The 26146-nt window shown below is 39.0% G+C and overlaps 1 protein-coding gene across 8 annotated transcripts in view; it reads left to right on the top strand.

Annotated features, from left to right (window-relative positions):
- The window catches only part of KIF13A (kinesin family member 13A), a 226989-nt gene that overhangs the window by 99084 nt on the left and 101759 nt on the right, over positions 1 to 26146 (top strand). For all 8 annotated transcript variants that reach the window (XM_074398485.1, XM_074398480.1, XM_074398482.1 and 5 more), the window contains exons 4-5: positions 7176 to 7236; positions 25097 to 25189. In XM_074398485.1, the coding sequence (XP_074254586.1) occupies positions 7176 to 7236; positions 25097 to 25189 (154 nt within the window). The remainder of the gene's footprint in view (positions 1 to 7175; positions 7237 to 25096; positions 25190 to 26146) is intronic.

The following is a 26146-nucleotide window of genomic DNA, read 5'->3' as shown; positions in this document are numbered from 1 at the left end:
TTTTACACTCCACCTAAAATACTGGTGACCTGGTGACTTCATAATGAATAGAAGAAATAAGCAGTTAGGAGTTCTAATGAAATGATTAGAAGTCTTAAATAAATTTTTTCTAGTATAATATGGTGGGTTTGAAAAAAATAAGACTTCTGCTCCATAGTCATCAGTTTCTGGCCAGGCACGGTGGCTCATAGCTGTAATCCCAGCACTTTGGGAAGCTGAGGCAGGAAGATCACTAGAGGCCAGGGATTCAAGACTAGCTTGGGCAACATAGCAACCCCCTATCTCTACAAAACATAAAAATTAGCTGGGCATGGTAGTATGCACCTGTAGTCCCAGCTACTCTTGGGAGGTTGAGGCTGCAGTGAGCTGTGACCATGCCACTACATTCCAGCCTAGGTGACAGAACAAGACCCTCTCTCTAAAATAAAGTTTTTGAAAAGTTAGGAAAAAAACAAAATAGTTTCCAAGGAATAAGTCTAGAGAAATTGGTTTTCTCCCTTTTGAAATCTCAGTGTATTTCGTATTGAAAAATCAAAACTACTGTAAGACCTAAGAAAACCATGTCTCCTTTTGTAACAAACCTTGTGTTATTCAATTATAATTACATTTTGGCGTGAAGGGAAGGGTAATCATTTGTAAATAGTTATGGAACTAACAAGAGATTGCAAGGAAAATGTCAAGGACATGACAAAGGAATTATTTTAAACATCTTTAAAACTGCCTAGTAACAGTCATAACTTTTCTAGTGACAGTCAAATAAATGTTCTAATTTCCGTGCAGACTACAAATTGTGCATGATATGACCTTGATTGTTTATCCACCTGAACCATGGAATAATGATGCTGAAGGGGACCCTAGTGCTCATCTGGTGACCGAACCCATGTTTGAGCATTGAAGGATCCAAGTTCCCCCAAACTATGCATGTGAAAGTAATGAAACATCTAAAAATATATCCTGCAGCTTGAACCTCTGCTTATTCATATTAGTTCCTACATCTGCTCCATGCTCTTGTCTGTGTTCCAACTCCTTCCCCTGGTAATGTGTTTATTAATTGAAAAAATATTACATACTGTGGCTGTCCTGTATGAGATACTGAAACAGGCACTATGGGGTGCATGGAACACAGTCCCTGCTGCCGTAGAGCTCATCATTTAGAGTTGGAAGTAAGACCCACACAGAAGAACCAAGGCATAAAATAGGATTGTATGTGAATCAGTGTCATGGGAGCTCAAACTGCTGTAAAATTTCATAGGAGGGAAAGGGGGTTGGGAGATCACTCCTACCTGAGAAGAAAATATAACAAGAATTTTTCTATTCACTTGCTTTGAGTTTTAGGGAAATCATTCAGATTTCTGGACTTCAGCTTTCTTCCTAGTAAATGTTAAGTAAAGTAACAACCTGTGCTCCATGACTGGTTTGAGGGATCACCATTCTAAAATGCCTGTGATCAAAGACTTTGAAATTCAAGATATAATGTAGTTCAAAGGGTGCTGCTATTTGGCAAGCAAAGAACACTTGTACCTATCAGTACTGTCAGAACTCTTTTTTCCTCTGCAGGATTTTAATATTTGTCTGAATTCTAGGGGGCAAATGCTTAAAATGAAAATTGTCTCAGGTGCCCTTTTATTAGCAAAAACAACTTTAAATGATTCACTCTTGGATTGTTAGAAATTTTCACAGAATTTGGAATAATTCCTACTGACAGGTAGACCTTCAAAATTTGGGGTAGATTTCATTTTATTTCAAGTAGCAGTACTATGAATATAAATCTCTAGCTTTCTAACCTTATTTGAAGAATAGCAAACTGTTAAGTTTGAGGCTAGGTGCAGTGGCTCATGCCTGTAATACCACACTTTGGGAAGCCAAGGCAGGAGGATTGCTTGAGCCCACCAGTTCAAGACCAGCTTGGGCAATTCAACAAGACCCTGTCTCAATAAAGAAAAAAAATATTGTTTAAAACAAAAGTTAGAGACAGGCATGAAAAATTAACATGTAGAAAATAAATGATTATTCCACTACATATAGCAATAACTGAAGAAGTGAATAGATGATTATTCCATTATATATAACAATAACTGTGTTCAAAACACAGTCCTTGAACACACACACAGGTGCCCTCTGCCCCAGTGCCTTTGTACCTGCTATTCCCTCTGGCTGTCATGCTTTCCTGCCAGCTTTCATAGGACCTGCTCAGGTTCTCTCCAGCGCCTTTATGCTGTTACATTTTTGTGTCACTGATTACCTCCTGTCGCCATGTGTGTTTATTGTTTGCTTGCGTATTGCTTCTCTCCTTCACCCCACTGGGAGCTTCAGGAGGGACATGGTTAATATAAATATTATGACAGATAATGCAAATAATAGGACACTCATGAGTTCCAGGCGCTTTGCATGTTTATTCACTGCTATAATTCCAGTGCTTAGCACACAATAGGTACTCAATAAATATTTGTGAATGGATAAGTGAATTAATGAATTAGGTGACTACTACTAGGGCCGGTTTGTAGGTCATGCTCAATAAATAATTACTGCAAATTATTTTTAGTGCAGAAACCAGAAGTTATTGAAAGGAGCACAGAATGAGGTTGAAAGGCAAAAGTTCTTGGTGGAGGGATTTTTTTTTTTTTTTTCTTAATATTTAGGATGATGCTTGTAGCTGAAATTCACCATGCATCAGGCTTGGCCACAGTGCCTGGAATATAAGGAGAGCAGTAAAGATACTTCAAAAAGAAAAGAAAGAAAAAAAAAAATAAGCTCTATTAGCTGTTTAAAGTAAGGAGAGTTGACTTAGGTCAAAAGGAAAGGAAAATGTCCTGGGAATAAGAGTTCAGTATTATAAGATGCCATTAAAGGGAGTTTGTGGAATCTCCTTTTCTGGAAATGTTTAAAAACAAGATAGATCTTCTTCTCTTAGAAGTGTTGAAGTTCAGTCCTGCCTGGAGGCAGAAAGATTAACTGGATTACGCCTGTGTGGTCGGTCTCTAGAGGCATTGGAAGAGCCCTTGAATGCAGTAAATATTCCACATTCTGTTGGCTGAAACTATTGTTTCATAACTGTTCATTCGAAACTTGGTTATTATAAGACCAGAGTGAATGTTTGTTTAAGTCATAAAATTGAATTTGGATCTGGGGTTCATGATGTAAGTTGAGTACATCATGTATACCTGAATCAGTTTTAAAAGCATTAAAATAAAGTATATATAGTGCTGAAACTATTCAAACATAACTTAGTCTTTTTTTTTTTTTTTTTTTTTTGGCGAGAGAGAGTATTGCTTACAACTAATAAGTCTCTTATAATGTAAAAAAGTGCCTACTTCCTTGCAAGATCTTAATGTCATTAATCATTTAATAAGTAATTATAAAGTGACTACTATGAACATTGCAGGCTCCAAAGATGAATTTGATATGGATCCTGCTTTCAGGGAACTTAGTCTATTCACCATGCATGTGGAGATAAAACATACAGGCCAGGCCCAGTGGCTCATGCCTATAATCCCAGCACTTTGGGAAGCCAAGGTGGGAGGATTGCTTGAACCCAGGAGTTCAATACCAGCCTGGGCAATGTGGCAAAGCCCCATGTCTACATAAAGCACAGAAATTAGTAGGGCATGGTGTCATGTGCCTGTAGTCCTAGTTACTCAGGAGGCTGAGGTGATAGGATCAACTGAGCTAATTGAGGCTGCTGTGAGCTGTGATAGTGCCAGTGCACTCCAGTCTGGCCAACAGAGGGAGACCCTGTCCCTAAAGGAATGACAGGAAGGAAGGAAGGCAGGCAGGCAGGCAGGCAGGCAGGCAGGCTATCTCACACATAGATCATATACATGATAAATGAAAAATAAAATAATTGAGATAAGAGCCGTCAAAAAGAACTAAACAGTGTTGTAAGTTTTCAGAGAAAGGAAAGGTAATTCCTTTGGATTTAACCAAAGAATGCTTCTGGGAGGAAAGATATATCAAACGAGGCCGTAAGGGGTATGAAGTATTTTGATGGGTGTAAATGGAGAGAACAAGGACAAAGGTGAAATTATACTTGGTAATTCTGAAGTAAGGACAACTTCCTCTGGAGCATGAGGAATTTGGGGTTAATAGGCTGGGAGGGCGTATTGTGGCCACTCTCAAATGCCAGGCCAAAGAGCATGGCTTCTGTATGCTCAGTGCTTCACATCTCTCGAAAGTGATTAAGCATTAAAGGATCCTGCCCACAGGATATTGTAATTTACTATTTAGACTGCAAGAGATAAAGGCAATAGCAATGAGCCCAAGAAGGTAATTATTGAGTCACTTGGGCTGCCTTTGCTAAGGGATATGCTGAGAAGTCGTCGTTCCCAGGCATGTTAAGAAGTGTTACTCCAAAAAGGGTCTCCTCACCAAATGAATTGGGAAAATAAAATGTTAAACAATTAAATAGGTTTCTTGGCCAGGCGCGTTGGCTCACATCTGTAATCCCAGCAAGGCCAAGGCGGGTGGATCATGAGGTCAGAAGATTGAGACTGTCCTGGCTAACATGGTGAAACCCCGTCTCTACTAAAAATACACACACACACAAAAGTAGCCGAATGTGTTGACTTGCGCCTGTAGTCCCGGCTACTTGGGAGGCTGACACAGGAGAATCGCTTGAACCTGGGAGGTGGAGGTTGCAGTGAACCAAGATCGCACCACTGCACTCCAGCCTAGACAAAAGAGTGAGACTTCATCTCAGAAAAAGAAAAAAAAAAAAAAAAAGTTTTCTTTACCAACACACTTTTCAGAGCCTTTAATATTGAGAATTGCATTGAAAATCTCAAATAGGATAAAATGTACACCACTTCCAATGTGATTTAATCTTTTTTCATGGACTGTGTCATGAAACTATGGTTCCTTAGAGCACACTTTGGGGAGTGTTGCTCTACATATTTGATAATGACAGCTGGAATATGAGTAGTGGTAATGGATATGAAAAACACCAGTTAAGGCCAGGCACAGTGACTCACACTTGTAATCTCAGTACTTTGGGAGGTTGAGGCAGGCAGATCATTTGAGGTCGAGAGTTCGAGACCAGCCTGGCCAATATGTTGAGACCTTGTCTCTACTAAAAATAAAAAAATTAGCCGGGCATAGTGGTGCACGCCTGTAATCCCAGCTACCTGGGAGGCTGAGGCAAGAGAATCACTTGAACCCAGGAGGTGGAGGCTGCAGTGAGCCACCGAGATCACGTCAGCCTAGGTGACAGAGTGAGACTCCATCTCAAAAAAAAAAAAAAAAAAAACAAAGAAAAAGAAAAACAGCAGTTAGACGGGAGTCCTTACAGAGAAAGCACCAAGAAGCACCAGCCATTTCTGGTATATTGTAGGCATTCAATACCTATACAGAAAGTAAGAGTGAATTAATGATTCCATACCAGTAGATGTTGGTGTGGATGCGGTGAACAGGGAACACTTCTACACTGCTGGTGGGAATGTAAACTAGTACAATCACTGTGGAAAATAGTGTGGAGATTCCTTAAAGAACTAAAAATAGAACTACCATTTGATCCAGCAGTCTCACTCCTGGGTATCTACCCAGAAGAAAAGAAGTCATTACACAAAAAAGATACTTGTATATGCATGTTTATAGTGGCACAATTCACAATTGCAAAATCGTGGAACCAACCCAAATGCCCATCAGTCAACAAGTGGATAAAGAAACTGTGGTGTATTTACATGATGGAATACTACTCAGCTATAATGAATTAATGGCATTTGCAGCAACCTGTATGAGATTAAAGACTATTTTTGTAAGTGAAGTAACTCAGGAATGGAAAACCAAACATCGTATGTTCTCACTGATATGTAGGAGCTAAGCTATGAAGATGGAAAGGCCTAAGAATGACACAATGGACTTTGGGGATTTGGGGGAAAGTGGGAAGGGGACAAGAGATAAAAGAATACAAATAGGGTACAGTGTATACCGCTTGGGTGATAGGTGCACCAAAAATCTCATAAATCACCACTAAAGAACTAAGTCATGTAACCAAATACCACCGGTAGCCCAGTAACTATGGGAAAAAATAAGCCATGAAATTAGCGAGGCATCGTGGTGAGCACCTATAGTCCCAGCTACCTGGGAAACTGAGGCAGGAGAATTGCTTGAGCCCAGGAGGTGGAGGTTGCAGTAAACCAAGATCACACCACGGCACTCCAGCCTGGGCGACAAAGCAAGACTCCAACTCAAAAAATATATTTAAAAATTAAAAACATGAAGAGATACTTTTGCATATAAAAGACATGCCAGATAATTACTAAAGATATGAACTTGCTAAACATGTCAGATTGCTTCACATCTTTTCAAGGCAATGTATATTAAAAATACAGTAAGATTTTTCCCCACCCCCAGATTGCATGCTGAGACTGAAGGGGAAAGGAGTACAGGATGGGCATGTGGGGAGTTTTTAGCTTCAGCATGCTAGTGATGGTACCATGGAAAGCTAGGAGAGGGAACTGCTTTATATGAAAGTTGAGTACTGCTTGAGCTGAGGGAGATCCAGCCAGAAGGCTCAGTGGATGCTGAAACCGTGGATTTGCGAGAGGAGTCATTGTTTTTTGTTGTTGTTTTGTTTTTGTGTTTGTTTCTCATCGGATGTATTGTGGAAAAAAATACCTGGTTAAAATGTCTGATTATTTGAATTATAGATAAATAGTATTTTTCCTACACAACTTACTCAAATACAGAAAGCTAACCATATATTTAGTCTAAAAGAAATGTCACTGGGCCGGGTGCAATGGCTCAACACCTGTAATCCCAGCACACTCTGGGAGGCAGAACAGAGAGGAGCACTTGAGGCCAGGAGTTTGAGACCAGCCTGAGCAATAGGACAAGAACGCCTCTCTGCAACAAATTGTTTTTTTAAGAATTGCTGGATATGGTGGCGTGTACCTGTGGTCCTTGTTACCCAGGAGGCTGAAGAGGAGGATCCCTTAAGCCTAGGAGTTTGAGGCTGCAGTGAGCTGTGATCGTTCAACTGCACTCCAGCCTGGGTGACCAAAAAAGAGGAAAAGAAAAAAAGAAATGTTATGATTAACAAAAGCACCAACCCTATAGTGATTTTTTTGGACAGACAGTTGTGGCCATCCTTATCTTCATCAGTGATTTTTTTTTTCAGTCTGATTTACTCATAAGAAGTTAATTAATCTTTAAGTTTAATGTTTTGTTCTTTCATTCAGGTATTTGCCTTTGATTATTGCTTTTGGTCCATGGATGAATCTAACACCACAAAATATGCTGGTAAGTTTTCTCTCTCTACGCCTGATAGTTGGGCCTCTGGCCTCTTCTTCCACTGAGTCTATTTTCTTTAATTCCTCTGGAGTTTTACTTTTCCTCTGTAATTCACACCTGTTCTTTCCAATTCTACCACATGGGTTTTAAAGTCAATAAGATTTGGTTTCAGAATCTGGGTCTGCCACTTACTTGCAAAATCTTTGGATAGATTTTTATTAAGCTTCAAGTTATTCATCTGCAATAGGGGATATTGATGTCTTCAAAGATATTCTAAGGATTTTAGATAATGGGAGAACTGCCTCAAGCCATAAATGGTAGCTGTTGTGAGGATCACGTGAAGAAAAGGTTCCTTATCATTGATTTTCAGGGCATCCCCTGCTCTGTTTATATAAGCAGAGCACAGGTGCTGTGTTTTCCAAAACCCACTCAGGTCCTGAGTGTCCTCAGCTATCAGTGGTCCTATGAATGAATACTACGTGCCCCTCAGAGAAGTGCTGCCTCTCAACCCCATGTTTTGCTAGGGCTCTGTCCTTGTGACATTTTATCCTCATTCCATCCAACACAAATGACTACTGTTTTATTATTTATGACCATAGACTTTCCTGGGAGTCAGTCACAATTGCTTTAATTCAAGAGGGAAGCATTTGGTTTGGTGGAGGAAGTCTTTGGTTCTTTTGCTTCTGATTATGCCCCCTTTTTCTTAGATATTTCATCTTTTTTAAAATTCATTTTTCGGCTGGGCATGGTGACTCACATCCCACCACTTTGGGAGGCCAAGGTGGGCGGATCACTTGAGGTCAGGAGTTCAAGACCAGCCAGGATAACGTGGCAAAATGCTATCTCTAAATATACAGAATTTAGCCAGGTGTGGTGGTGGGTGCCTGTAATCCCAGCTACTTGGGAGGCTGTAGCAGGAGAGTGGCTTGCACCCAGGAGGCGGAGGTTGCAGTGAGCCAAGATCCCACCATGTGCTTCAACTTAGGTGACAGAGTGAGACTCCATCTCAAAAAAAGAAAAAAAAAAAAGAAAATTACTTTTCTAACTAGCAAATAAAAGCTGCATATATTTATCATATACAATGTGATGTTTTGAAATACGTATATATTGTGGAATGGCTAAATTGAGCTAATTAACACATGCCCTACCTCATGAACTTATCTTTTTTGTAGTAAGGACACTTAAAATCTGTTCCATAAGCAATATTTAGGAATACAATATGTTGTTATTAACTGTAGTCACCGTGATCTCTTGCACTAAATACTTCATTTTAATGAGTGTGTTCTTTTTTTTCTACTTATAACAGCATCAGCTAAATGACATTCTCATTTAGTTAAAAACAAAAATGAAGGGAGGATATTGGTCTTAAAAGATTTGGAGGTAAAAGCACATGACTGGTTTGAAGAGAATTAATTTTTTATTGATAGCCTTTTCCTTGCCATATAAAACAAACTTGTTGAGAAATTATTTAATAACATAATTTTTTCAAGAGTTAATCTTGAGCTAGGGAAATTCCTTTAGTTGCTCACACTGGGTAAATTAGCCTTTCCAGATACCATTCCTGCAACTTGCAGCAATATAATTTTTAAAAGTGAGTAAGTAGTTCATAATGTTGGTTGTAACTGATTTGTGAGTAAGTAGTTCATAATGTTGGTTGTAACTGATTTATCTTTTTATCAACCCTTTGGGATTATATGTAATAAGTTTTACGAAGTCTGGAACAGTCTTGACTGTTAGCATTCTGTGTATTTTTGTGCCGAGTGTGTACTTTTAAATCAACAACAAAAGTAAAACATTTCCTACAGATGCAGAGACAGATGGGGATACATGCTATGGTTATACAAAGCCCAGTTATTAACTGTGTTCAATGTGTTATTCAAGATGTAGCCATATATATGGTCCTGAACTGGAGCTCTTCTCGTGTGCTTCTCAGATACTTTACAGGACTCATCACATGCTAGAAAAAAATCTGTACTCCTTGGGCTACATTTGAGTAGCCCTTTATAATATAGCCTCTGTCTACTTTCTCCACCGTCTGTTCTGGGACTCCTCTCACCACTCATTCAGTGCCTCGGCCCAGTGTCTATTGTTGGTTCCTCTCATATTACTCAGGAATCCAGAAGGTCTCATAATAATTTTTTAAGTATTCATGAGCCCCCTACTGTGTGTGTGCAGCCCAGGAATCCCTTGAGAAATCCAAAAATAAATTAGAAAGCAAAAGAAATGCATATCAAATAACATTTTGAGATAATGTTTAAACTCTAAATTTTATAGATTTGTAAGTGTTACATAAAATCCAAGGAGAGAGAAAATCTGGAAAGGTACCAGATTTTCAAGAGAGAGAGAAAAGGCACCAGATTTTCAAGAGATAAAATCTGGAAAGGCACCATTTGTCTGGGGAGGCACCATAGAGGAGATAAGTATTAAATAGCCGGATTCAACCATTCCACGAGGGATACATATATCAGAACATCATGTTGTATACCACAAATAGATATAATTATTACTTGTCAATTAAAAAAAAGTTAAGCATAGAGTTTAGTCAAAGGGAAGCAGATAGGCCAGGCGTGGTGGCTCACACCGGCCTGTAATCTCAGCACTTTGGGAGGCCAAGGTGGGCAGATCAGAAGGTCAAGAGATTGAGAACATCCTGGCCCACATGGTGAAACCCCGTCTCTACTAAATATACAAAAAAATTAGCTGGGCATGGTGATGCGCACCTGTGGTCCCAGCCACTCAGGAGGCTCAGGCAAGAGAATCACTTGAACCCAGGAGGCAGAAGCTGCAATGAGCTGAAATTGTGCCATTGCACTCTAGCTTGGGTGACAAGAGCGAAACGCCGTCTCAAAAAAAATAAATAAAGGGAAGGCTAGAAGGCAACCAGGCAAGAGGAAGCAACCAGTATCAAGGAGAACACATGGACTTTGACGTGAGACGTAGGTTTGAATCTCAGGAATTCTGCTTTGGTTTTCTTGGACAATTTGTTTAATTTCTTTGAGCTGCAATTCGTTTTCTATGGAAAAAAGTCGAAATGGTAACACCTATGCTGTGTGGTTGCTGTAACAGTTAAATAGGTCAGCTTATGTGCTGTTTAATGGAAGGTTCCTATAAATGATCTTTTCATTTGACGTTTCCATAAAGGAAGATGCAGAGTCATGGTGGTAATGCTGGTCTGAGCAGAAGGTGTATCATGGGGAAAAAACAACTAAAAAAAAAAAAACAAGCTGCAAAGTTAAGATTAAAAAAGAAAGAAAGAAAAATAAGAAGGTACATCTTGTGGGGGAGGCGGTGGGAGACCTATCTGCACTTGTTGAGTGAGACCGGATAATAGGAAATGCTAAGAACTTTATACTGATACGGTGAAAAACAGGGGCTATTGGAGTGATGTGGTTAAAATAATGCCTAAGGAAGATTGTTTTTCTCTTTCTTTTACATTGCTTCTGGAATCACATCCTCCGTTATTGCCCACACAGAACTCTCCAGCCTTCTGCTGCCACTCTACCACTCATGTGCCTGGATATACAACAACCTTTTTTTTTTTCAAGACAGAAATGACTTCATTATGAAAAGATGATGAAAGTTAGTTGTGAAGCTCAAGATTTCTGTAGCTCTTCATTACAAATAGTTCAGATATATTTTTAAAGATAAAAGTGATTTTTAAACATACTGATAGCCTAACACTTACTAAATTTTAGGTTGCATGATCACATTGAGTACCATATCCCACTTAACCCCGGAGCACTGTCTACTTACAAAATTTGGGAGGATAATAGAGCACTGTCTACTTACAAAATGTGGGAGGATATTTTCTTATTCTGCAGATATTCCCGTTATCGTACAAATACTATGACATTCCTCTCCTCCTTAGCAAAAGGTAAATTCTTTCTTTTCTCTCAAGTTTACGTCCATTGTAAATAATTTGTGTAGTAAATGTGTTACGCCTAGATTAGTTGATGGTTTCCATGCTAATTTATTTCCTCTTCATTAAAAAAGGATAATTCCTTCTTAATTGTGAACAAAAGCATTAAGATAGAAGCATTCATTGTCCGGTGGGAAATAGGGGAAGTGGAGAAGGGGAAGCACATATTTCCTGAAGCCGACCTATTTGTCATTCTCGATGAATAATGGCATCATTGATATTGAATCAGGACTCTCAAAGCAGCTCTCAAAACTGGGGGATAGCAGGGGGAGAGAAAGAGAGAAAAAGAGAAAGATAAGTGCATGGATTGAGAAAGCAAAGAGAAGCAGGAACTCTTAAGTTTTGTGCGGTGTGTCAAAATGTTAAATTCTCAATCATGTCCTGCTCTTTATTAAAAACTATAGGAAGAGCCTCCATGCTTCTGCGTTCTGATTTAGAAACACGTAATTCTCTAGTAGGTATAATGGCATGGCAGTGGGTTGGTTGGAGCCGTTGAGGAATATGGACTCCTAAGTCAGACTGGGTTCAAATCCTGGCTCTAACACCTTCTATCTGTGTAAGGCCAGGTGAGATACTGAATCTCACGATCCTTCTGTTTCCACATGTGGTAGATAAGGATACTAATAGTTCTGATCTCATAGGGTTGACTTGTGGACTAAATGATATGTTCATGGAAAGTGCTTAATCCAGTAAGTACCTGGCTGCTTAGGGAGTAGGAAGCACTCCCTTGATATTTATCATCATCTTTATTTTTGTCTCACTGTGACAGGAGTCAGGGTGGTAGCATAAGTACTTTGGAAAGAAAATACAGTGTACTGAGATTTATGACAAATGGTTTTGCTACAAACTACTAGACCTCGGGCAAGCTAATTTCTGTGGGTCTCTGTTCTTCATCTGTGAAAGGACGAGATAACGGCCTGGAATGATCTCAGATCCCTTCCAGCTCTCTGATAAAACATGAATCAGCCATTTTCTGTTGGCCACACAGCTGTTCCAGTGGACTTTTCAGAGGCAAATTAAAGGCTTGTTTGTTAAGCCATTCTCATTGCATTGAATCATGCTTTGAGGTATCTTACATGTTATTTATTTATTTATTTATTTAGTGGGAGTCTGTCACCCAGGCTGGAGTGCAGTGACACAATCTCGGCTCACTGCAACGTCTACCTCCTGGGTTCAAGCAATTCTCCTGCCTCAGCTTCCTGAGTAGCTGGGATTATAGGCATGTGCCACCATAGCTGGCTAATTTTTATATTTTTAGTCAAGGCAGGGTTTCACCATGTTGGCCAGGCTGGTCTTGAACTGCTGACCTCAAGTGATCTGCCTGCCAAGTGATCAGCCTCCCAGAGTGCTGGGATTACAGGCATGAGCCACTGCACCTGGCCATGAATTATTTTACATTTGGAATATATTATCTCTTCCTCTTATTAGCTTTTGGTTAGGTAATTGTAATAATGTTTGTCTGGCAGATAATTCTGAGTTTGAAGCAAAAATCCTGTGTAAACACTAATGAGAAAAAACAGGAATAACCTGCAGAATTAGATACCTGGAGCATGGCATTTCTACATATAAACCCATATGTTCTCCCAGACTTCATATATACGTGTGGATATACGCAGATCCACATTTAAGTTTATAAAGTTTGTATATTAGAGTTAATACTGATAAACTTGAGAGCAGTCTTTGTAAATGTTTAAATCACTGCTGATTGCAATTAAAGCATTCTTGACAATGAATCAATAAATTTTTTATTTTTTCTAAAATGTGCCACGTTAGTAGATAACAGTGACTTTCAGTAACTTTGGTTTTTATTTTGTCCCCAGTTTTATAGAAATCTTTGTACCAAAAACAAAAAACAGTCTGGTAGTGGCATATCTGGGGTCAGTGTGGATGTGAACATTCCCTGGCCTGAGAGATTCGAAACTGTTGACTCAGAAATTATATAACAGTTCTTGCCATATGGCATGTTGCTCAAATGTGCTGAAGCTGTGTGTTTTTGAGCATTGTTAATGCCCTGTAACTCAGGAGAAAGGTTGTGCATCTGCCTCTTATTCTGCTAGCATTGCTTTATACTTTGAGGGGACAGTCTGTGGACTAATGCTGTGGGAAGAGCAGCCATGTTTAATTCTGTTACCGTGATGGGGGATTTTATATGCTCAGAGGTAGAAATGATTTCTGCTTAATATTGCTTAACCAAAGCAGAATCGAAATGAGACAAAACATTTGTGTAGCAAAAACTTATATTTTAAAAGCCAACAGTAGCCAAAATAGAACCAATTTCTTAGCAAAGTTCTACAATATTAATTTGTTCTGGCATAGTATATTGGTTCGTTATTTTACTATTCAGGTGGTCTGTTTGAATGAAGTTTTTTTTTCTCGTGGTTGAAAGCACAGGCTCTGGAGTCACACTTCTTGGGCTCAAATTTTGCCTCTGCCACTTCCCAACTGTGTGGCTGTACACAATAATAAGAGCACTTCCTTATGATAAATCTTGTGAGGTTGAAATGAGATTATGTATATGAAGCACTCAGCAAGTGCCTTGTACAGAGGAAACACTCAATAATTGTTAGCTATTGGGTTTTTAAACCATAACAGTTTTCCTCATATTAGTGAGCAGCATTAGTAGTTGGCTATTTCAACAGTTTGTTAAAGTAAGGATTCATTATAAATGATGCATGCCATTTTTAAAGACATTTATGAAAAAGATCTAAATGCCAAATCCTCCTAGATTTTTCATTTTCTTTTATGGTCTTCCATAAATTATCTTGCTCATACTTGATTTATCGTTTCTTTTAATGACTCACCTTGATTAAGTTGTTGCCAAGCATTCTACTTAGAGTTTTCTTAGAATCAGCAACCCTCTTTTTTGCATTTGCTACTTAAATTATGTAATTACAGAGAAGTACAACTGACATAGAACAGTTTAGGAGCAAATACAACTGACGCTTTGTATAAGCATAACTCAGCTGGTGGGAGTCCAGAGAGAAGCCTCCCAGCTGGGGTGATTTAGCATGCAGGAGGCATTTCAGATGATAGAGAGAATGTTGTTTAACCCAGAGAATTGCACAAGAACATCAGTTAAAAAAAATTTTTCTTGTAAAGGATGTTAAAAGATAAATGAACTTTGCTAATCTTGTTAAATTATTTTAAGTGTGTGTATATATATATATGTAAATATATATATGCTTTTCTTTAATTCTCCCCTTTACCCTTTATTCCCCTATTTTTTATCCCATCAGATCCCACTTTCTTCAATACTTCCCTTTCTTTGTCCACATTTGTTTCTTAGGGTATTCGCTGGCACCCAGAAACATCCTTTAAGTTAACTGTGTTAAGAGGGGTGGATAACAATAGCAATAGACAGTACAACTCTGAGCATTAAGTTTCAAGCACTGTGCCAATCTCTTTACATGCACTAGATGATAAAATTGTCAAAGCACCTGATCAGGTAGAAACTGTTACTGTCCCCATTTTACAGATAAGAAAACTGAGGTTCAGAGAGGCCCTGCTCCCTGTGAGCACTGAAAGCTTTGGTAATGTGGATGTCAGTCAATAACACGTATGCTGTGAAAATTTTACGGATTCTACTCCAGCCTGTGGTGTTCCTCTCCTCTCTCATCCTGAGAGAGGCTGCGTTAAGGAAGTCATACTGAAGTGCTCTGGCTTGGAACCTAGCCAGGAATACTACTAAGGGCACCCTCACTCCTGTCATAAGTTCTCTAGGATCCTTATATTTAGTTTGGGCTTTGCTTTAACCTCCCCTCAAGTGCTATAAATATTGTGCACCCCACAATCCAGAAGAGATATTGAGTTGGGTCTGCTTCTTTATCAGAGAGAGAGCTTATAAAACACCATCAAAGCAGATAGAAATGAAGGTTTGCTTTGTCAGCTGTTGTTTTATGGGAAACACTCTCCTGCATGACTCCCAACACGTATTCTCTGTAAGGCATTCATCACAGGTGAGTTGCTTTAAATTCTTTTTTCATCCTCGGGACCAGTGCTGAGGGCAGCGGTTGCATGACTCCCCTCCTTGGTGAATCAGCCACTTTATCCAGCAACAAAAAAAAGACCATGCTCATGGCCAGCCCCAGTGCTGTTGCTGTGGTGGAAACATCCGTCTGGGTGAGTCACCCATGCCATGCTGCAAGCCAGACTTCCAAGGACTGTAACACTGATAGCTCTTGGATGCTACAGTGGAAAATGTGTCTGTGGTCTACCTTTACCCTCACGGCCTGGTTTCTTGGGATCCTCTTACCAGGCTTCTCAATGGCAAACTTTTTTGTAGTTGATTAAAACTTAAATCAAGTAATACCAAGTCAAGCCTTACAGCTTCAGTTTCTTTATCTGAACTCTGTGGCTTTTGGTCATTTAACTTAAACCAGGTTTGAAATCACTATGTATGAGTATTTTTGAAAGCTGTACTTCCATACACCAAAGATTTTTGAGAAAGGGATGTATTTAAACTTCATCCAAGCTAGGCATTCTTCATCCCTTCAGGTATGTGAGAAGAACCTGTCTGGTCTTGCACTGTCCAGGTGCTCTGATTTGGAGCTGGGCCACCTGCCAAGTCCAGACTCATCAGAATCGCTGTGCCTGTTTAGAAGTGGAAAAACACCCTCACAAATGAGTAGGCCCAGGAATTCCAAGTCATAAATAGTGAGCCCAGCCTTTATTTTTTCTCCCTATACTCTGATTCCAAAGAAAGGATAGGGAAAAGAAGGAAAACTGGGGAATCAATTTAAACTGATGAAATTGTTGATTGTGTTCAAATCTTTGATGCTCTTCTATTTTAGTTACTTTAGAAAAACAAGAAATATTCTGTGCATATGCCAGGTCTGATCTGTGCTTCACCATGCTTAGTGTTTTATTCAGCCGTGGGCCATAGGTGTCTGCCTTGTTTAATGCAGATTTTAAACAAGACAGGGCTTATATCCTCCCATTTCATTCTCACTTTCTAGGACAAGGCCCACTGTAACTCTTTTACCCTGTGCCACTTCAGTCATCAGATGTTGGGCATATGAATGATAGCTGCATTTTTCCTTCCGTCTCTGGTTTATTTTATGCTTTGCTATCAGGGTCTTGCCATAGAAAGAGATTTACCTTGGTCATCCATCTTCTGATACACAGGTAGCTTTGAACCTATTGCTGCTGTTCCAAGTACAGACAGATTATACACAGGTGTGGAGACCCAAGGGGTGTTAGCTTTTTAAAGATCTGTATCAGGCTGGGTACAATGACTGTAATTCCAGCACTTTGCCAGGGCAAGGTGGGAGGATGACTTGAGGCTAGGAGTTCAAGACCAGCCTGGACAACATAGCAAGATCTCATCTCTACTAAAAAATAAAAATTAAAAATTAGCCAAATGCAATGGCCTATGCCTATATTCCTAGCTACTCAGGAGACTGTAACAGGAAGATTCCTTGAATCTTGAAGACTTAGAGGCTGTAGTGAGCTATGATCACACCACTGCACTCTATCCTGGTGAAAGAACAAGACCCTATCTCTTTCAAAAAAGAAAAAGATTCATGTGTGTGACTCAGGGTTGGGTGACTCAGGTCTGTGACTGTGTTTGCAGAAATTCCATACAGGAGCTCTCTTTGCTGTTCTGACATTGTGTTATGGGTTACTTTGGGCATGCCTGTGTTTTAAGACTTGTTCACATGATTATAGAAGGTCTAATCATAAACCCCAGAGGAAATTGGCATTGTGGTCATGGTTATTAACAAGTGAGGTCAGGCTTGCCTGTGGATTTGCCACACCAGGCGTGTGGAGCTAACATCTGCAGAGTGGCCACCGCCTTTTTGGCATCAGTCCTGCTGAAAAAGTCATAGGCCTCTTAGATTTGACAATGTTGCAGCTTTGCTTGGTTTGTCTGCAATAGAAGTAAATACTTATAGATCCTCCTGCTTCCCATGGGACTTAAGAACTTTCCTTTATGGGCTGGTGTGCTTTCCCCTAGACAAATAGCACTTCATTCTATTTGAGTGTAAACTGTAGTCGGGAAATGTTTAGGGTGGAGATATTGCATCTTTTATGGGATCCACCCATGCACTGTTTGAATTCCCTGATTCCTACCACTCAGCATAAACAGCTCCTTTTTTCATGAACTGAGATTCACAAAGCAGTTGGCAAGTCATTTTTTCCTTTGCTGAGAAAAGGGACGGTTGTATTTAAAAAATAGAAGTGAACAAAACAAAAACAAAACAAAAAGTCCAACAAAAAACCTTCAGTCTTTTGGATAAACCAGGGTCTCTTTAAAAGACCATATGAGGGCTCTTGATATTTCATATTTTCTATTACAGAGTGAAGTGTAGCTGTCATCTGTGTTTCATGGAGAGCTGATTGCTGGAGAGGACAGAGACTATATCAAGAGTCGTAGTGCCTTTTAGACTTTGGGGGGCTTTTTTGTAGTTGCTTTTACTGTACCAGTGGTGCCCTGAAGGTCACCAAACCAAAAAATTGGTTAAGTGTAACTCCAGCCAGGGGTTCAAACAGCTGAAAAGGCACCAGAAGGGCAGAATAATGGGAACCCTAGAACCTGTCCCACTCACACATTTGATGATACCATTTACTATATTGGGGGTTCTTTTTTTTTTTCCTGTACCCTTCTAACTCAATGTTACCAAAAAAAAAAAAAAAAAAAAAAGCAATTATTTTTCCTATACTAGACAATATTGGTGAGCATACCCTGGCCCAAATAATGATACTGTTTCTTCTTCTCATCATTAATAATACTGTTTCTTCTTCTCATCATGTCCACCTACACATGAACACACACACACCCTTTCTGTCCCCTACCCCCTTACATGTAAGAGTCACCACCATTATATTTGATCAGTAATATTTTTTAAATGGGACCTCTGTGGGAGCTAGAAAAATAGCAATCAATGGTTCCTTTCAGAAATCTTTCTAAGAACAAGTATCTTTTCTTTTTAATGTTTTGTTTTAAGAGATAGGGTCTTGCTCTGTCATTCAGTCTGGAGTACAGTGGCATGATCATAGCTCACTCTATTCTCAACCTCCTAGGCTCAAGCAGTCCTCCACCACCATGCCTGGCTAATTTTCTTTTTCTTTTTCTTTCTTTTTTTTTTTTTTTTTTGTATACATGGGAGTCTCACTATTTTGTCCAGGCTGGCCTTGAGCTCCTGTCCTCAAGAGATCCTCCCACCTCAGCTTCCCAAAGTGTTGGGATTACAGGCATAAGCCACCACACATCTGGCCTTTTTTTTTTTTTTTTTTTTGAGTTTTGAGTTTTGCTTATGTTGCCCAGGCTGGAGTACAATAGTATGATCCCAGCCCACCGCAACTTCCACCTCCCAGGTTCAGGCAATTCTCCTGCCTCAGCCTCTAGAGTAGCTAGGTTTGGCATCTGCCACCATGCCCAGCTAATTTTTGTGTTTTTAGTAGAGGTGGGGTTTCACCATGTTGGCCAGGCTGGTCTCGAACTCCTGACCTCAGGTGATCCACCCACCTTTTTTCTCCCAAAAGAGAGAGAAATCCCAGCACCTTTGGCCTCCCAAAGTGCTGGGATTACAGGCATGAGCCACCATGCCTAGTGCCTTTTTTCTTTTATCTTTGAAATTGAACTATGCTACAAAATTGTTGCAGAAATGAAGGAGCCATCTGAAGGAAAAATAACTAGATAATGACATTTTGTTTGCAGTAAAATTAATTATAATTGATTAAAGACTTAAGAGATGATAATAGATAATAACTAAAATATATCTAGACTTATACTGGCCATGTACTGTGATAAGCGCTTTACCTGCACTGGTTTATTAAACCATCCCAGTAGCCACTTAGGTAGCAACTATTAGTCTTATTTTACCGATAAGGGGAAGCTTCCCAGTGTCACATAGCTGGTAAGTAGTAAAACTCAGATTTGAAAGTCAAATTGTGTCAAAAGCAGTGGTGGTGGGCATCTATATCCCAGTTACTCAGTAGGTTGGTACAGGAGAATTACCTGAGCCCAGTCATTTGAGGCTGCTATGAGCTATGATTCCCACACCACACTTTAGCCTGGACACAAAGCGAGATCCTGTCTCTAAAATAAATAAAATAAATAATAACAAAACAAAACTAGAAGAAAATATGGGTGAGTTGTATAAAAGTTGGGAGTGAAAAAGGATTTAGGAGGCCTAACACATTTCACAGGCAAAAATCATGAAGGAAAAGAGAAAAGATTTGAATATGAAGGACCAGAAGCTTTTGTATGACCAAGAATAATATATGACCAAAAGGGAAATGACAGCCAATAATGTAAGACCAAAAGGCAAATAACAGACTGGGAAAAAATATTTATAACATATATGGTGGACCAACGGTGAATATCCATAAGGTATAATGAGGATTTTAAAATTAATAAGAAAAGCAATGGCTAGCCCAAGGACTTAAATAGTCAACTTACTAAAGTGTTAATACAAATGAACAAGAAAAGAAAAATTATCTAACAAGAGGCTTTTTAAACAAGAGGCTTTTTTTCCCTACTCACTTAGTCAAAACTAAGAATCATCATAGGGAGTATTGTGGAGCGTGTTGAAAGTAGAGATGCATGCGTTGTTAGAAAACTTGAAGATTGGGTTTTTTGAAGTTTTGCCTAGCAAAGTCAGTAGGAAACTGTACAGAGGTAAGATGTAAGAATAAATATTGCAGGAAAATGAAAGGTAGTAATCTAAATATCCATAGTAGGGAACTGATTGCATCCATTATTTATAAAATGGAAAGCTGAGCTCCTATTAAAAATGCTAATGTTGATGTATATTTGTAGAGATGGGAAAATGTTCATTATTTCTTGTCGTAAAAGAGAATATATTGCCTTTGAGACACAAAGCCTTAGTAATAAAATGTATTACAGTCTCTCTAGACTCCAATCTTGTATAAATTTGTAAACATACATGGAGAGTAAACAATTTTTTCACAAACATGGTATAATTGTTTTCTATTTTTTAATGATCTGTTTTTCTCAGATTTTTTTCTTTCCTAGTTATGAACAAAGCTTTACTAAATATGATAAATTTGAATTATATTCTATCGGCCAAACGCAACTGTAACTCAAAGAAGTTGAATATATTTGAAATCACATGTACATGATTTAGAGGAAATCAGAGACACTAGTTTTTTTGTTGTTGGTCACATATATTTTGTTGTAATATCCAGGAGGATACTGTGGGTCTTAATAAAAATGTGATCTGTAATTTTTATCAAAATTACCTAATTAGTACCTACATAGTATGTTGACACAGCTCTTCATACCCCATTGGCTTATTTAACAAAGGCCTACTATAGTCTTAAAGGATTCATTCGAATTTCATAAACAGTCATACTTTGACCAAAGTGTAACTAATACAATTAAATGTTTCTTTTTAAGTTCAAAGAACAATTTTTTTTTTTTTTTTTTTTTGAGACAGAGTGTCACTCTGTCACCCAGGCTGGAGTACAAAAGAATAGTATTCCGATAACTTACATGTCACTGATGAGGGAAGAGGACCCCAATTAAAAATACATTTTTCTGAGAACAGCAATATCAACACAGGAATAATTCAGTAAATACAAATGCCTACTGCATGCCAGGCACTCTCCCAAGATGCAGCAACCACTGTTTTCACAATCTGACAGTAAAGGTAAACATGAAAAAAAAAAATTGTGCCGGCCAGGTGTGGTGCCTCACGCCTGTAATCCCAGAACTTGGGGAGGCCAAGGCTGGCAGATCACCTCAGGTCAGGGGTTCGAGACCAGCCTGGCCAACGTGGTGAAACCCCATCTCTATTAAAAATACAAAAATCAACCAGGCATAGTGGCAGGCATCTATAATCCCACTTACTTAGGAGGCTGAGGCAGGAGAATCTCTTGAACTGGATGGCAGAGGTTGCAGTGAACTGAGATTGTGCCACTGCACTCCAGCCTGGGTGGCAGAGTGAAACTCCATCTAAAAAAAAAAAAAAAAAAGTGCAGTCTGACAAGTTCTGAGAGTCTTTAAAAATTATCCTGGAGACCAGAGGTGAGAGCAACTGATTCCCAGTATCATGTAGCATGAGTTACTGATGATGGATGGGCATCAGCCTTGATAGTAGGTAGTCACTATAAGCTGACCCAAACCCTGCCTTTGCCCTGATGACCAGATCTTGGGCAAATGACTTAGTAATTTCACACCCCAGTCACCTTATCAGTCATAATTCATGCCTACCCTACCTGGGTATTGTGAGAATTCAGTGACATAAAATATGTAAAGTACATTGCCAACAAGACAAAAAAAGTTGATAAAAATTAATTATCTTTGCTTTTCCTTAGTAGCATAAAGAATACAAGTTTAGCAGGTTAAGTCATGTCCTGTTTAGTATTTGCAATAATTTGATCCTACACCAAACTGAAATTACTCTTGTATTTTTTTTTTTTACATTTTTTGTAGAGACAGGCTCTCACTTTGTTGGTCAGGCTGGTCTTGAACTCCTGGCCTCAAGTGACCCTCCCACCTCAGCCTCCCAGATGGCTGAGATAACACGCATGAGCCACCATGCCCGGCCTACTTTTGTATTTTTATATGCTGGGGAATTCTTTGATCGTTTGATTTATTTTTTATGCAATTTTAGTATATATATCCCGGTTGTTGTTTCATTTACGTCATAAACCTATTTCATATAGCTATATAGCAGTCATCCTTGTTTTTCCAACTGATAATCTTTAGTTTAAAAAGCCATTCCTACCAATGAAAAAGATACATTGTGATTCACTCTTGAAAGAACTTAGGGAAAATAATTCCTCCTAATTCCAGCCTCCTCGGCATCAGGGGCAGAAATGAGAAGTACCACGTTTTACTACCTGATGTAGGAATAGATATAATAGATATTAACTTTCGGCTCTAAAAAGCCATGATAAAATCTCTTTGACCACAGTGCTTCTCTGCAGTTGAATCCTTTCATCAACTCAAGCTGTTGCTTTTTTTCCAAGTTACTAAATATGAATTGAAATCATGAATTATGGTCAGGATGCTTGACCTAGCCAACTCTTAAAGTCTCTTGTCTTACCCTCACCCCACTCCCTTCTTGGGGGCTGGTTAACCAGTGTGGAAGATCAAACAGGATTGCTCCGTTCAGCTGCTTGTGCCAAGAATGCATTGCTTTTAGAATGCCTTCGAATGGCATTTTGTTCTGCCTGAGGACCACAAGCAATTCTAATAAGCCTGGGTACAGGCTGAGTTTAATTCTGGGTCTTCTCTGATACAGGGCTTGGCTCCAGATTTAAGGCTTTCCTTTTAGCATGGGGCTTGGGAACATATGTGGAATAAGGAAGGTCCTTTGAGAAAACATGAGAAACAAATATTAATGTGTGTGAAAGATCATGCACTGGAGTGGTCAGGTATTTTCTTTGTGAGCGCAAGACTGTCATACTTGACTATAACATAAAAGCAATTTGTGAAGTGGATAATAATTTTGATTATACCTTATTCTTCTCAGAATAGATGTGTGTTTGCACACAGATCTGGGTGTTTAGAAAAGTTTCTTCTGATTACACCCATTTTTAAAAATGCACATATTCCACCAGCTTGTTTGGTGGAAATTACCAAACATCTATGTTAGATGGTAGAAGTGAGCAATAGAGAAATAAAGTTACATAAATTTGGTATATTTTTTCTATCCATTTTTTTACACTTAACATTCATAGCTCGCTTGCTTTCTCACACATACACATGCACACACAGACACAATTTGACATAAGTTTTTACATTATATATGCATTTCTGAACATGGCCTTTTTGTCACTCAACAATGTTTTTTAATTCTAGCATTTACACATAGATGTGGGTTTCGGGGGTTTATTTTAAAAATGTTATGTAGTATATTTCATCATATAAAACAGTCACACTTACCCACTTTCATACTTACAGACATTTAACTCGATTCCCATTTGCAGTATTATGAATAACACTGCCATGAACAGCCTTCACAGGGCCCTCTGTGGGAATGTGTTTCTAGAATAGATGCCTCACAGTGGGTCAGACAGTGTAGGCATATTCTTTTTTATAGATGCTGTCCTCTAGAATGTCTCTATCATTTATTCTCCCACCATACACAGCTTATGAAAATACCTATTTCCTCAATGCAGCAATATTTGATGTTGTCAGATGGTATTTTTTGGCCGCATAATGGTTGCAAATTGTATTAGTCTGTTTTCACACTGCTATAAAGAACTACCTGAGGCTGGGTAATTTGTAAAGAAAGGAGGTTTAATTGACTCACAGTTCCACATGACTGGGGAGTTCTCAGGAAACTTAGAATCATGGTGGAAAGCAAAGGGAAAGCAAGGCATGTCTTACATGGTAGTGAGAGAGACAGAGAGAGAGAGAGAGAGAGAGAGAGAGAGAGAGAGAGCATGCAAAGGAAGCCACACACTTTTAAACCATCAGATCTTGTGAGAACTCACTATCATGAGAACATCATAGGGGAAACCACTCCCATGATCCGGTCACCTCCCACCAGGCCCCTCCCTCAACACATGGGGATTACAATTCGAGATTGAAATTTGGGTGGGGACTCAGAACTAAACTGTATCACAAATACTATCTCATTTTGTATTGAAACACTTTTAAGAATCTCATTCTGCAATCATCATGTATCATAGTATAATAATCGACTTCTAAAATCAGATCCAACTTTCCATAAAAGAAAAACATAAAACCAGGCCGGGCGCAGTGGCTCATGCCTGTAATCCCAGCACTTTGGGAGGCCAAGGTGGGTGAATCACGAGGTCAGGGGATTGAGACCATCCTGGCCAACATGGTGAAACCCCATCTCTACTAAAAATACAAAAATTAGCTGGGTGTGATGGTGTGTGCCTGTAATCCCAGCTACTCAGGAGGCTGAGGCACAAGAATCACTTGAACCCAGGAGGTTCAGAGCCAAGATTGTGCCACTGCACTGGTAACAGAGCAAGACTGTGTCTCAAAAAAAAAAAAAAAAAAGCATAAAGCCAAAAGCTTTTGTTGTGTTCTATTATTTTAAAATATAAAAGGAACTATCATGTAAGATACAAATGTTAAACTGACTCATTCTTTCAACATTTATTAAGCATTTAGTACTAGGCTCTAGGATTATGAAGATAGGCAGGTTATAGTTTAGGGCATCAAGGGCTCTCATTCCAGTGGAGGAAGCAGGTACTTAAACTAGTAGTTTCTGCAAATGCTGTAATAGTGAATGTTCTAAGGACTGTAAGTGGACAGGAAGGAGAATATAAGTCTAATTGTCTTTGTGATGCAGAATGAATATTAGATTTCACCAAATTCAAAGTAAATGCTGCACTTTTATGTGTTTAAAAAAGATTGTCACACATTTACTCTTCAGCCCCATTCTGCCATAGTATAGTACATGACACAATTTCCCCAAGAGCTGCAGTGTGATACACAGAGATTCATGTAAGAGAACTTGTCCCCACACCTTCTGTGGGGACACAGGTGACAGGTGCCTGTGAATCTACAACCAGCAGCTGAAGTCATCAATCCATCCTCAGCAACTAACAGTTTTTCAGTACTTGGCATGTGCAAAACACCAGGCTAGGTGCTGAGGGGGATAAGGTGTGTGTAATGTGGTCCTGTTCAGTGGCAGTTCAGAATCTAGCTGGGGAGATAAGGCAATTCATGTATAATGACATTGTAGATACTTAGTCATAAGAAAAAACAACCAAATTTGAATGATACTTCCATATGGCCCACTCACAGTAGAAAGAAAACTTTAATATCTAGAGAAATGTCTTAAAGGGATACAGTGTATCCAGGTTCTGAGCTGTAGTTAGAAGTATAGATGAAATTGCATGTATCAAGATCTTGATACACAGTCCTGTGCTTAGTAGGCACTCAGAACACTTTTAACATTTTTTGAGTTGACATAATGTTGTTACTAATATAAATATTTTAAGAAAAATTATTCTTTTTTATTGGTTTTTAATTTTTGTCTTGTTTTTTAGGTCAAGAAGTGGTTTTCAAGTGCCTTGGGGAAGGAATTCTTGAAAAAGCCTTTCAGGGGTATAATGCGTGTATTTTTGCATATGGACAGACAGGTAAGAATTTGCTTTTATAAGCCAGACTTGTTGGATCATGCCTGTCATCCCAGGACTTTGTGAGGCTGGGGTGGATCTCTTGAGCTCAGGAGTTTGAGACAAGCCTGGGCAACATAGTAAGACCCATCTTTACAAAAAATAAAAATATTAGCCCATCGTGGTACACCTGTAGTTCCAGATTCTCAGGAGGCTGGGGTGGGAGGATGGTTTGAGCTCAGGAATTTGAGACAATAGTGAGCCATGATCATACCACCCCATTCCAGCCTGAGCAACAGAGGGAGACCTTGTCTCAAAAAAATAAAATAAATAAATAAATAAATTTTTTTAAGCAATGATATTAAATATGAATTTCTTGCTATTTAAAAAATAGAAAAAAGCCAGGTGCAGTGGCTCATGCCTGTGATCCCAACACTTTGGGAGACTGGGATGGGCAGATCACTTGAGGTTAGGAGTTCGAGACCAGCCTGGCCAACATGGTAAAATCCTTGTCTCTACTAAAAATATAAAAATTGGCTAGGTGTGATGGTGTGCACCTGTAATTCTAGCTACTCTGGAGGCTGAGGCATGAGTATTGCTTGAACTTAGGAGGTAGAGGTTGCAGTGAGCCAAGATCACGCCACTGCCCTCCAGCCTGGGTGATGAAATGAGAGTCTGTCTCAAAAAATAAAAAATATTAAAAATAAAAATAGAAATAACTGTGAAAAGCAACAGAAAAATGCGTTTGACTTTGTACATTTAACTGAGTTAAGTGATCAAAAGTAATCCTTTCTTTGAAGGTATAGTAGTTTTGGTAATTGAGCAATTTCAATGTTAATAAGCAAAGCTAGTTTCAAGTTATTAAGTGTCATTTTCCTCAATTATAGTTTAGCCTGCATTTAAACTAGAAAAATAATTATCGGTTTCTTAAAAAAAAAAAAAAAAAAAAAAAAACAGGCCAGGCGCAGTGGTTCATGTCTG

The sequence above is a fragment of the Saimiri boliviensis genome, chromosome 4, assembly GCF_048565385.1.
Source record: "Saimiri boliviensis isolate mSaiBol1 chromosome 4, mSaiBol1.pri, whole genome shotgun sequence".
Lineage (NCBI taxonomy): Eukaryota > Metazoa > Chordata > Mammalia > Primates > Cebidae > Saimiri > Saimiri boliviensis.
Note: the sequence above shows the minus strand (reverse complement) of the source record. Positions and strands in the feature narration are given on the sequence as shown.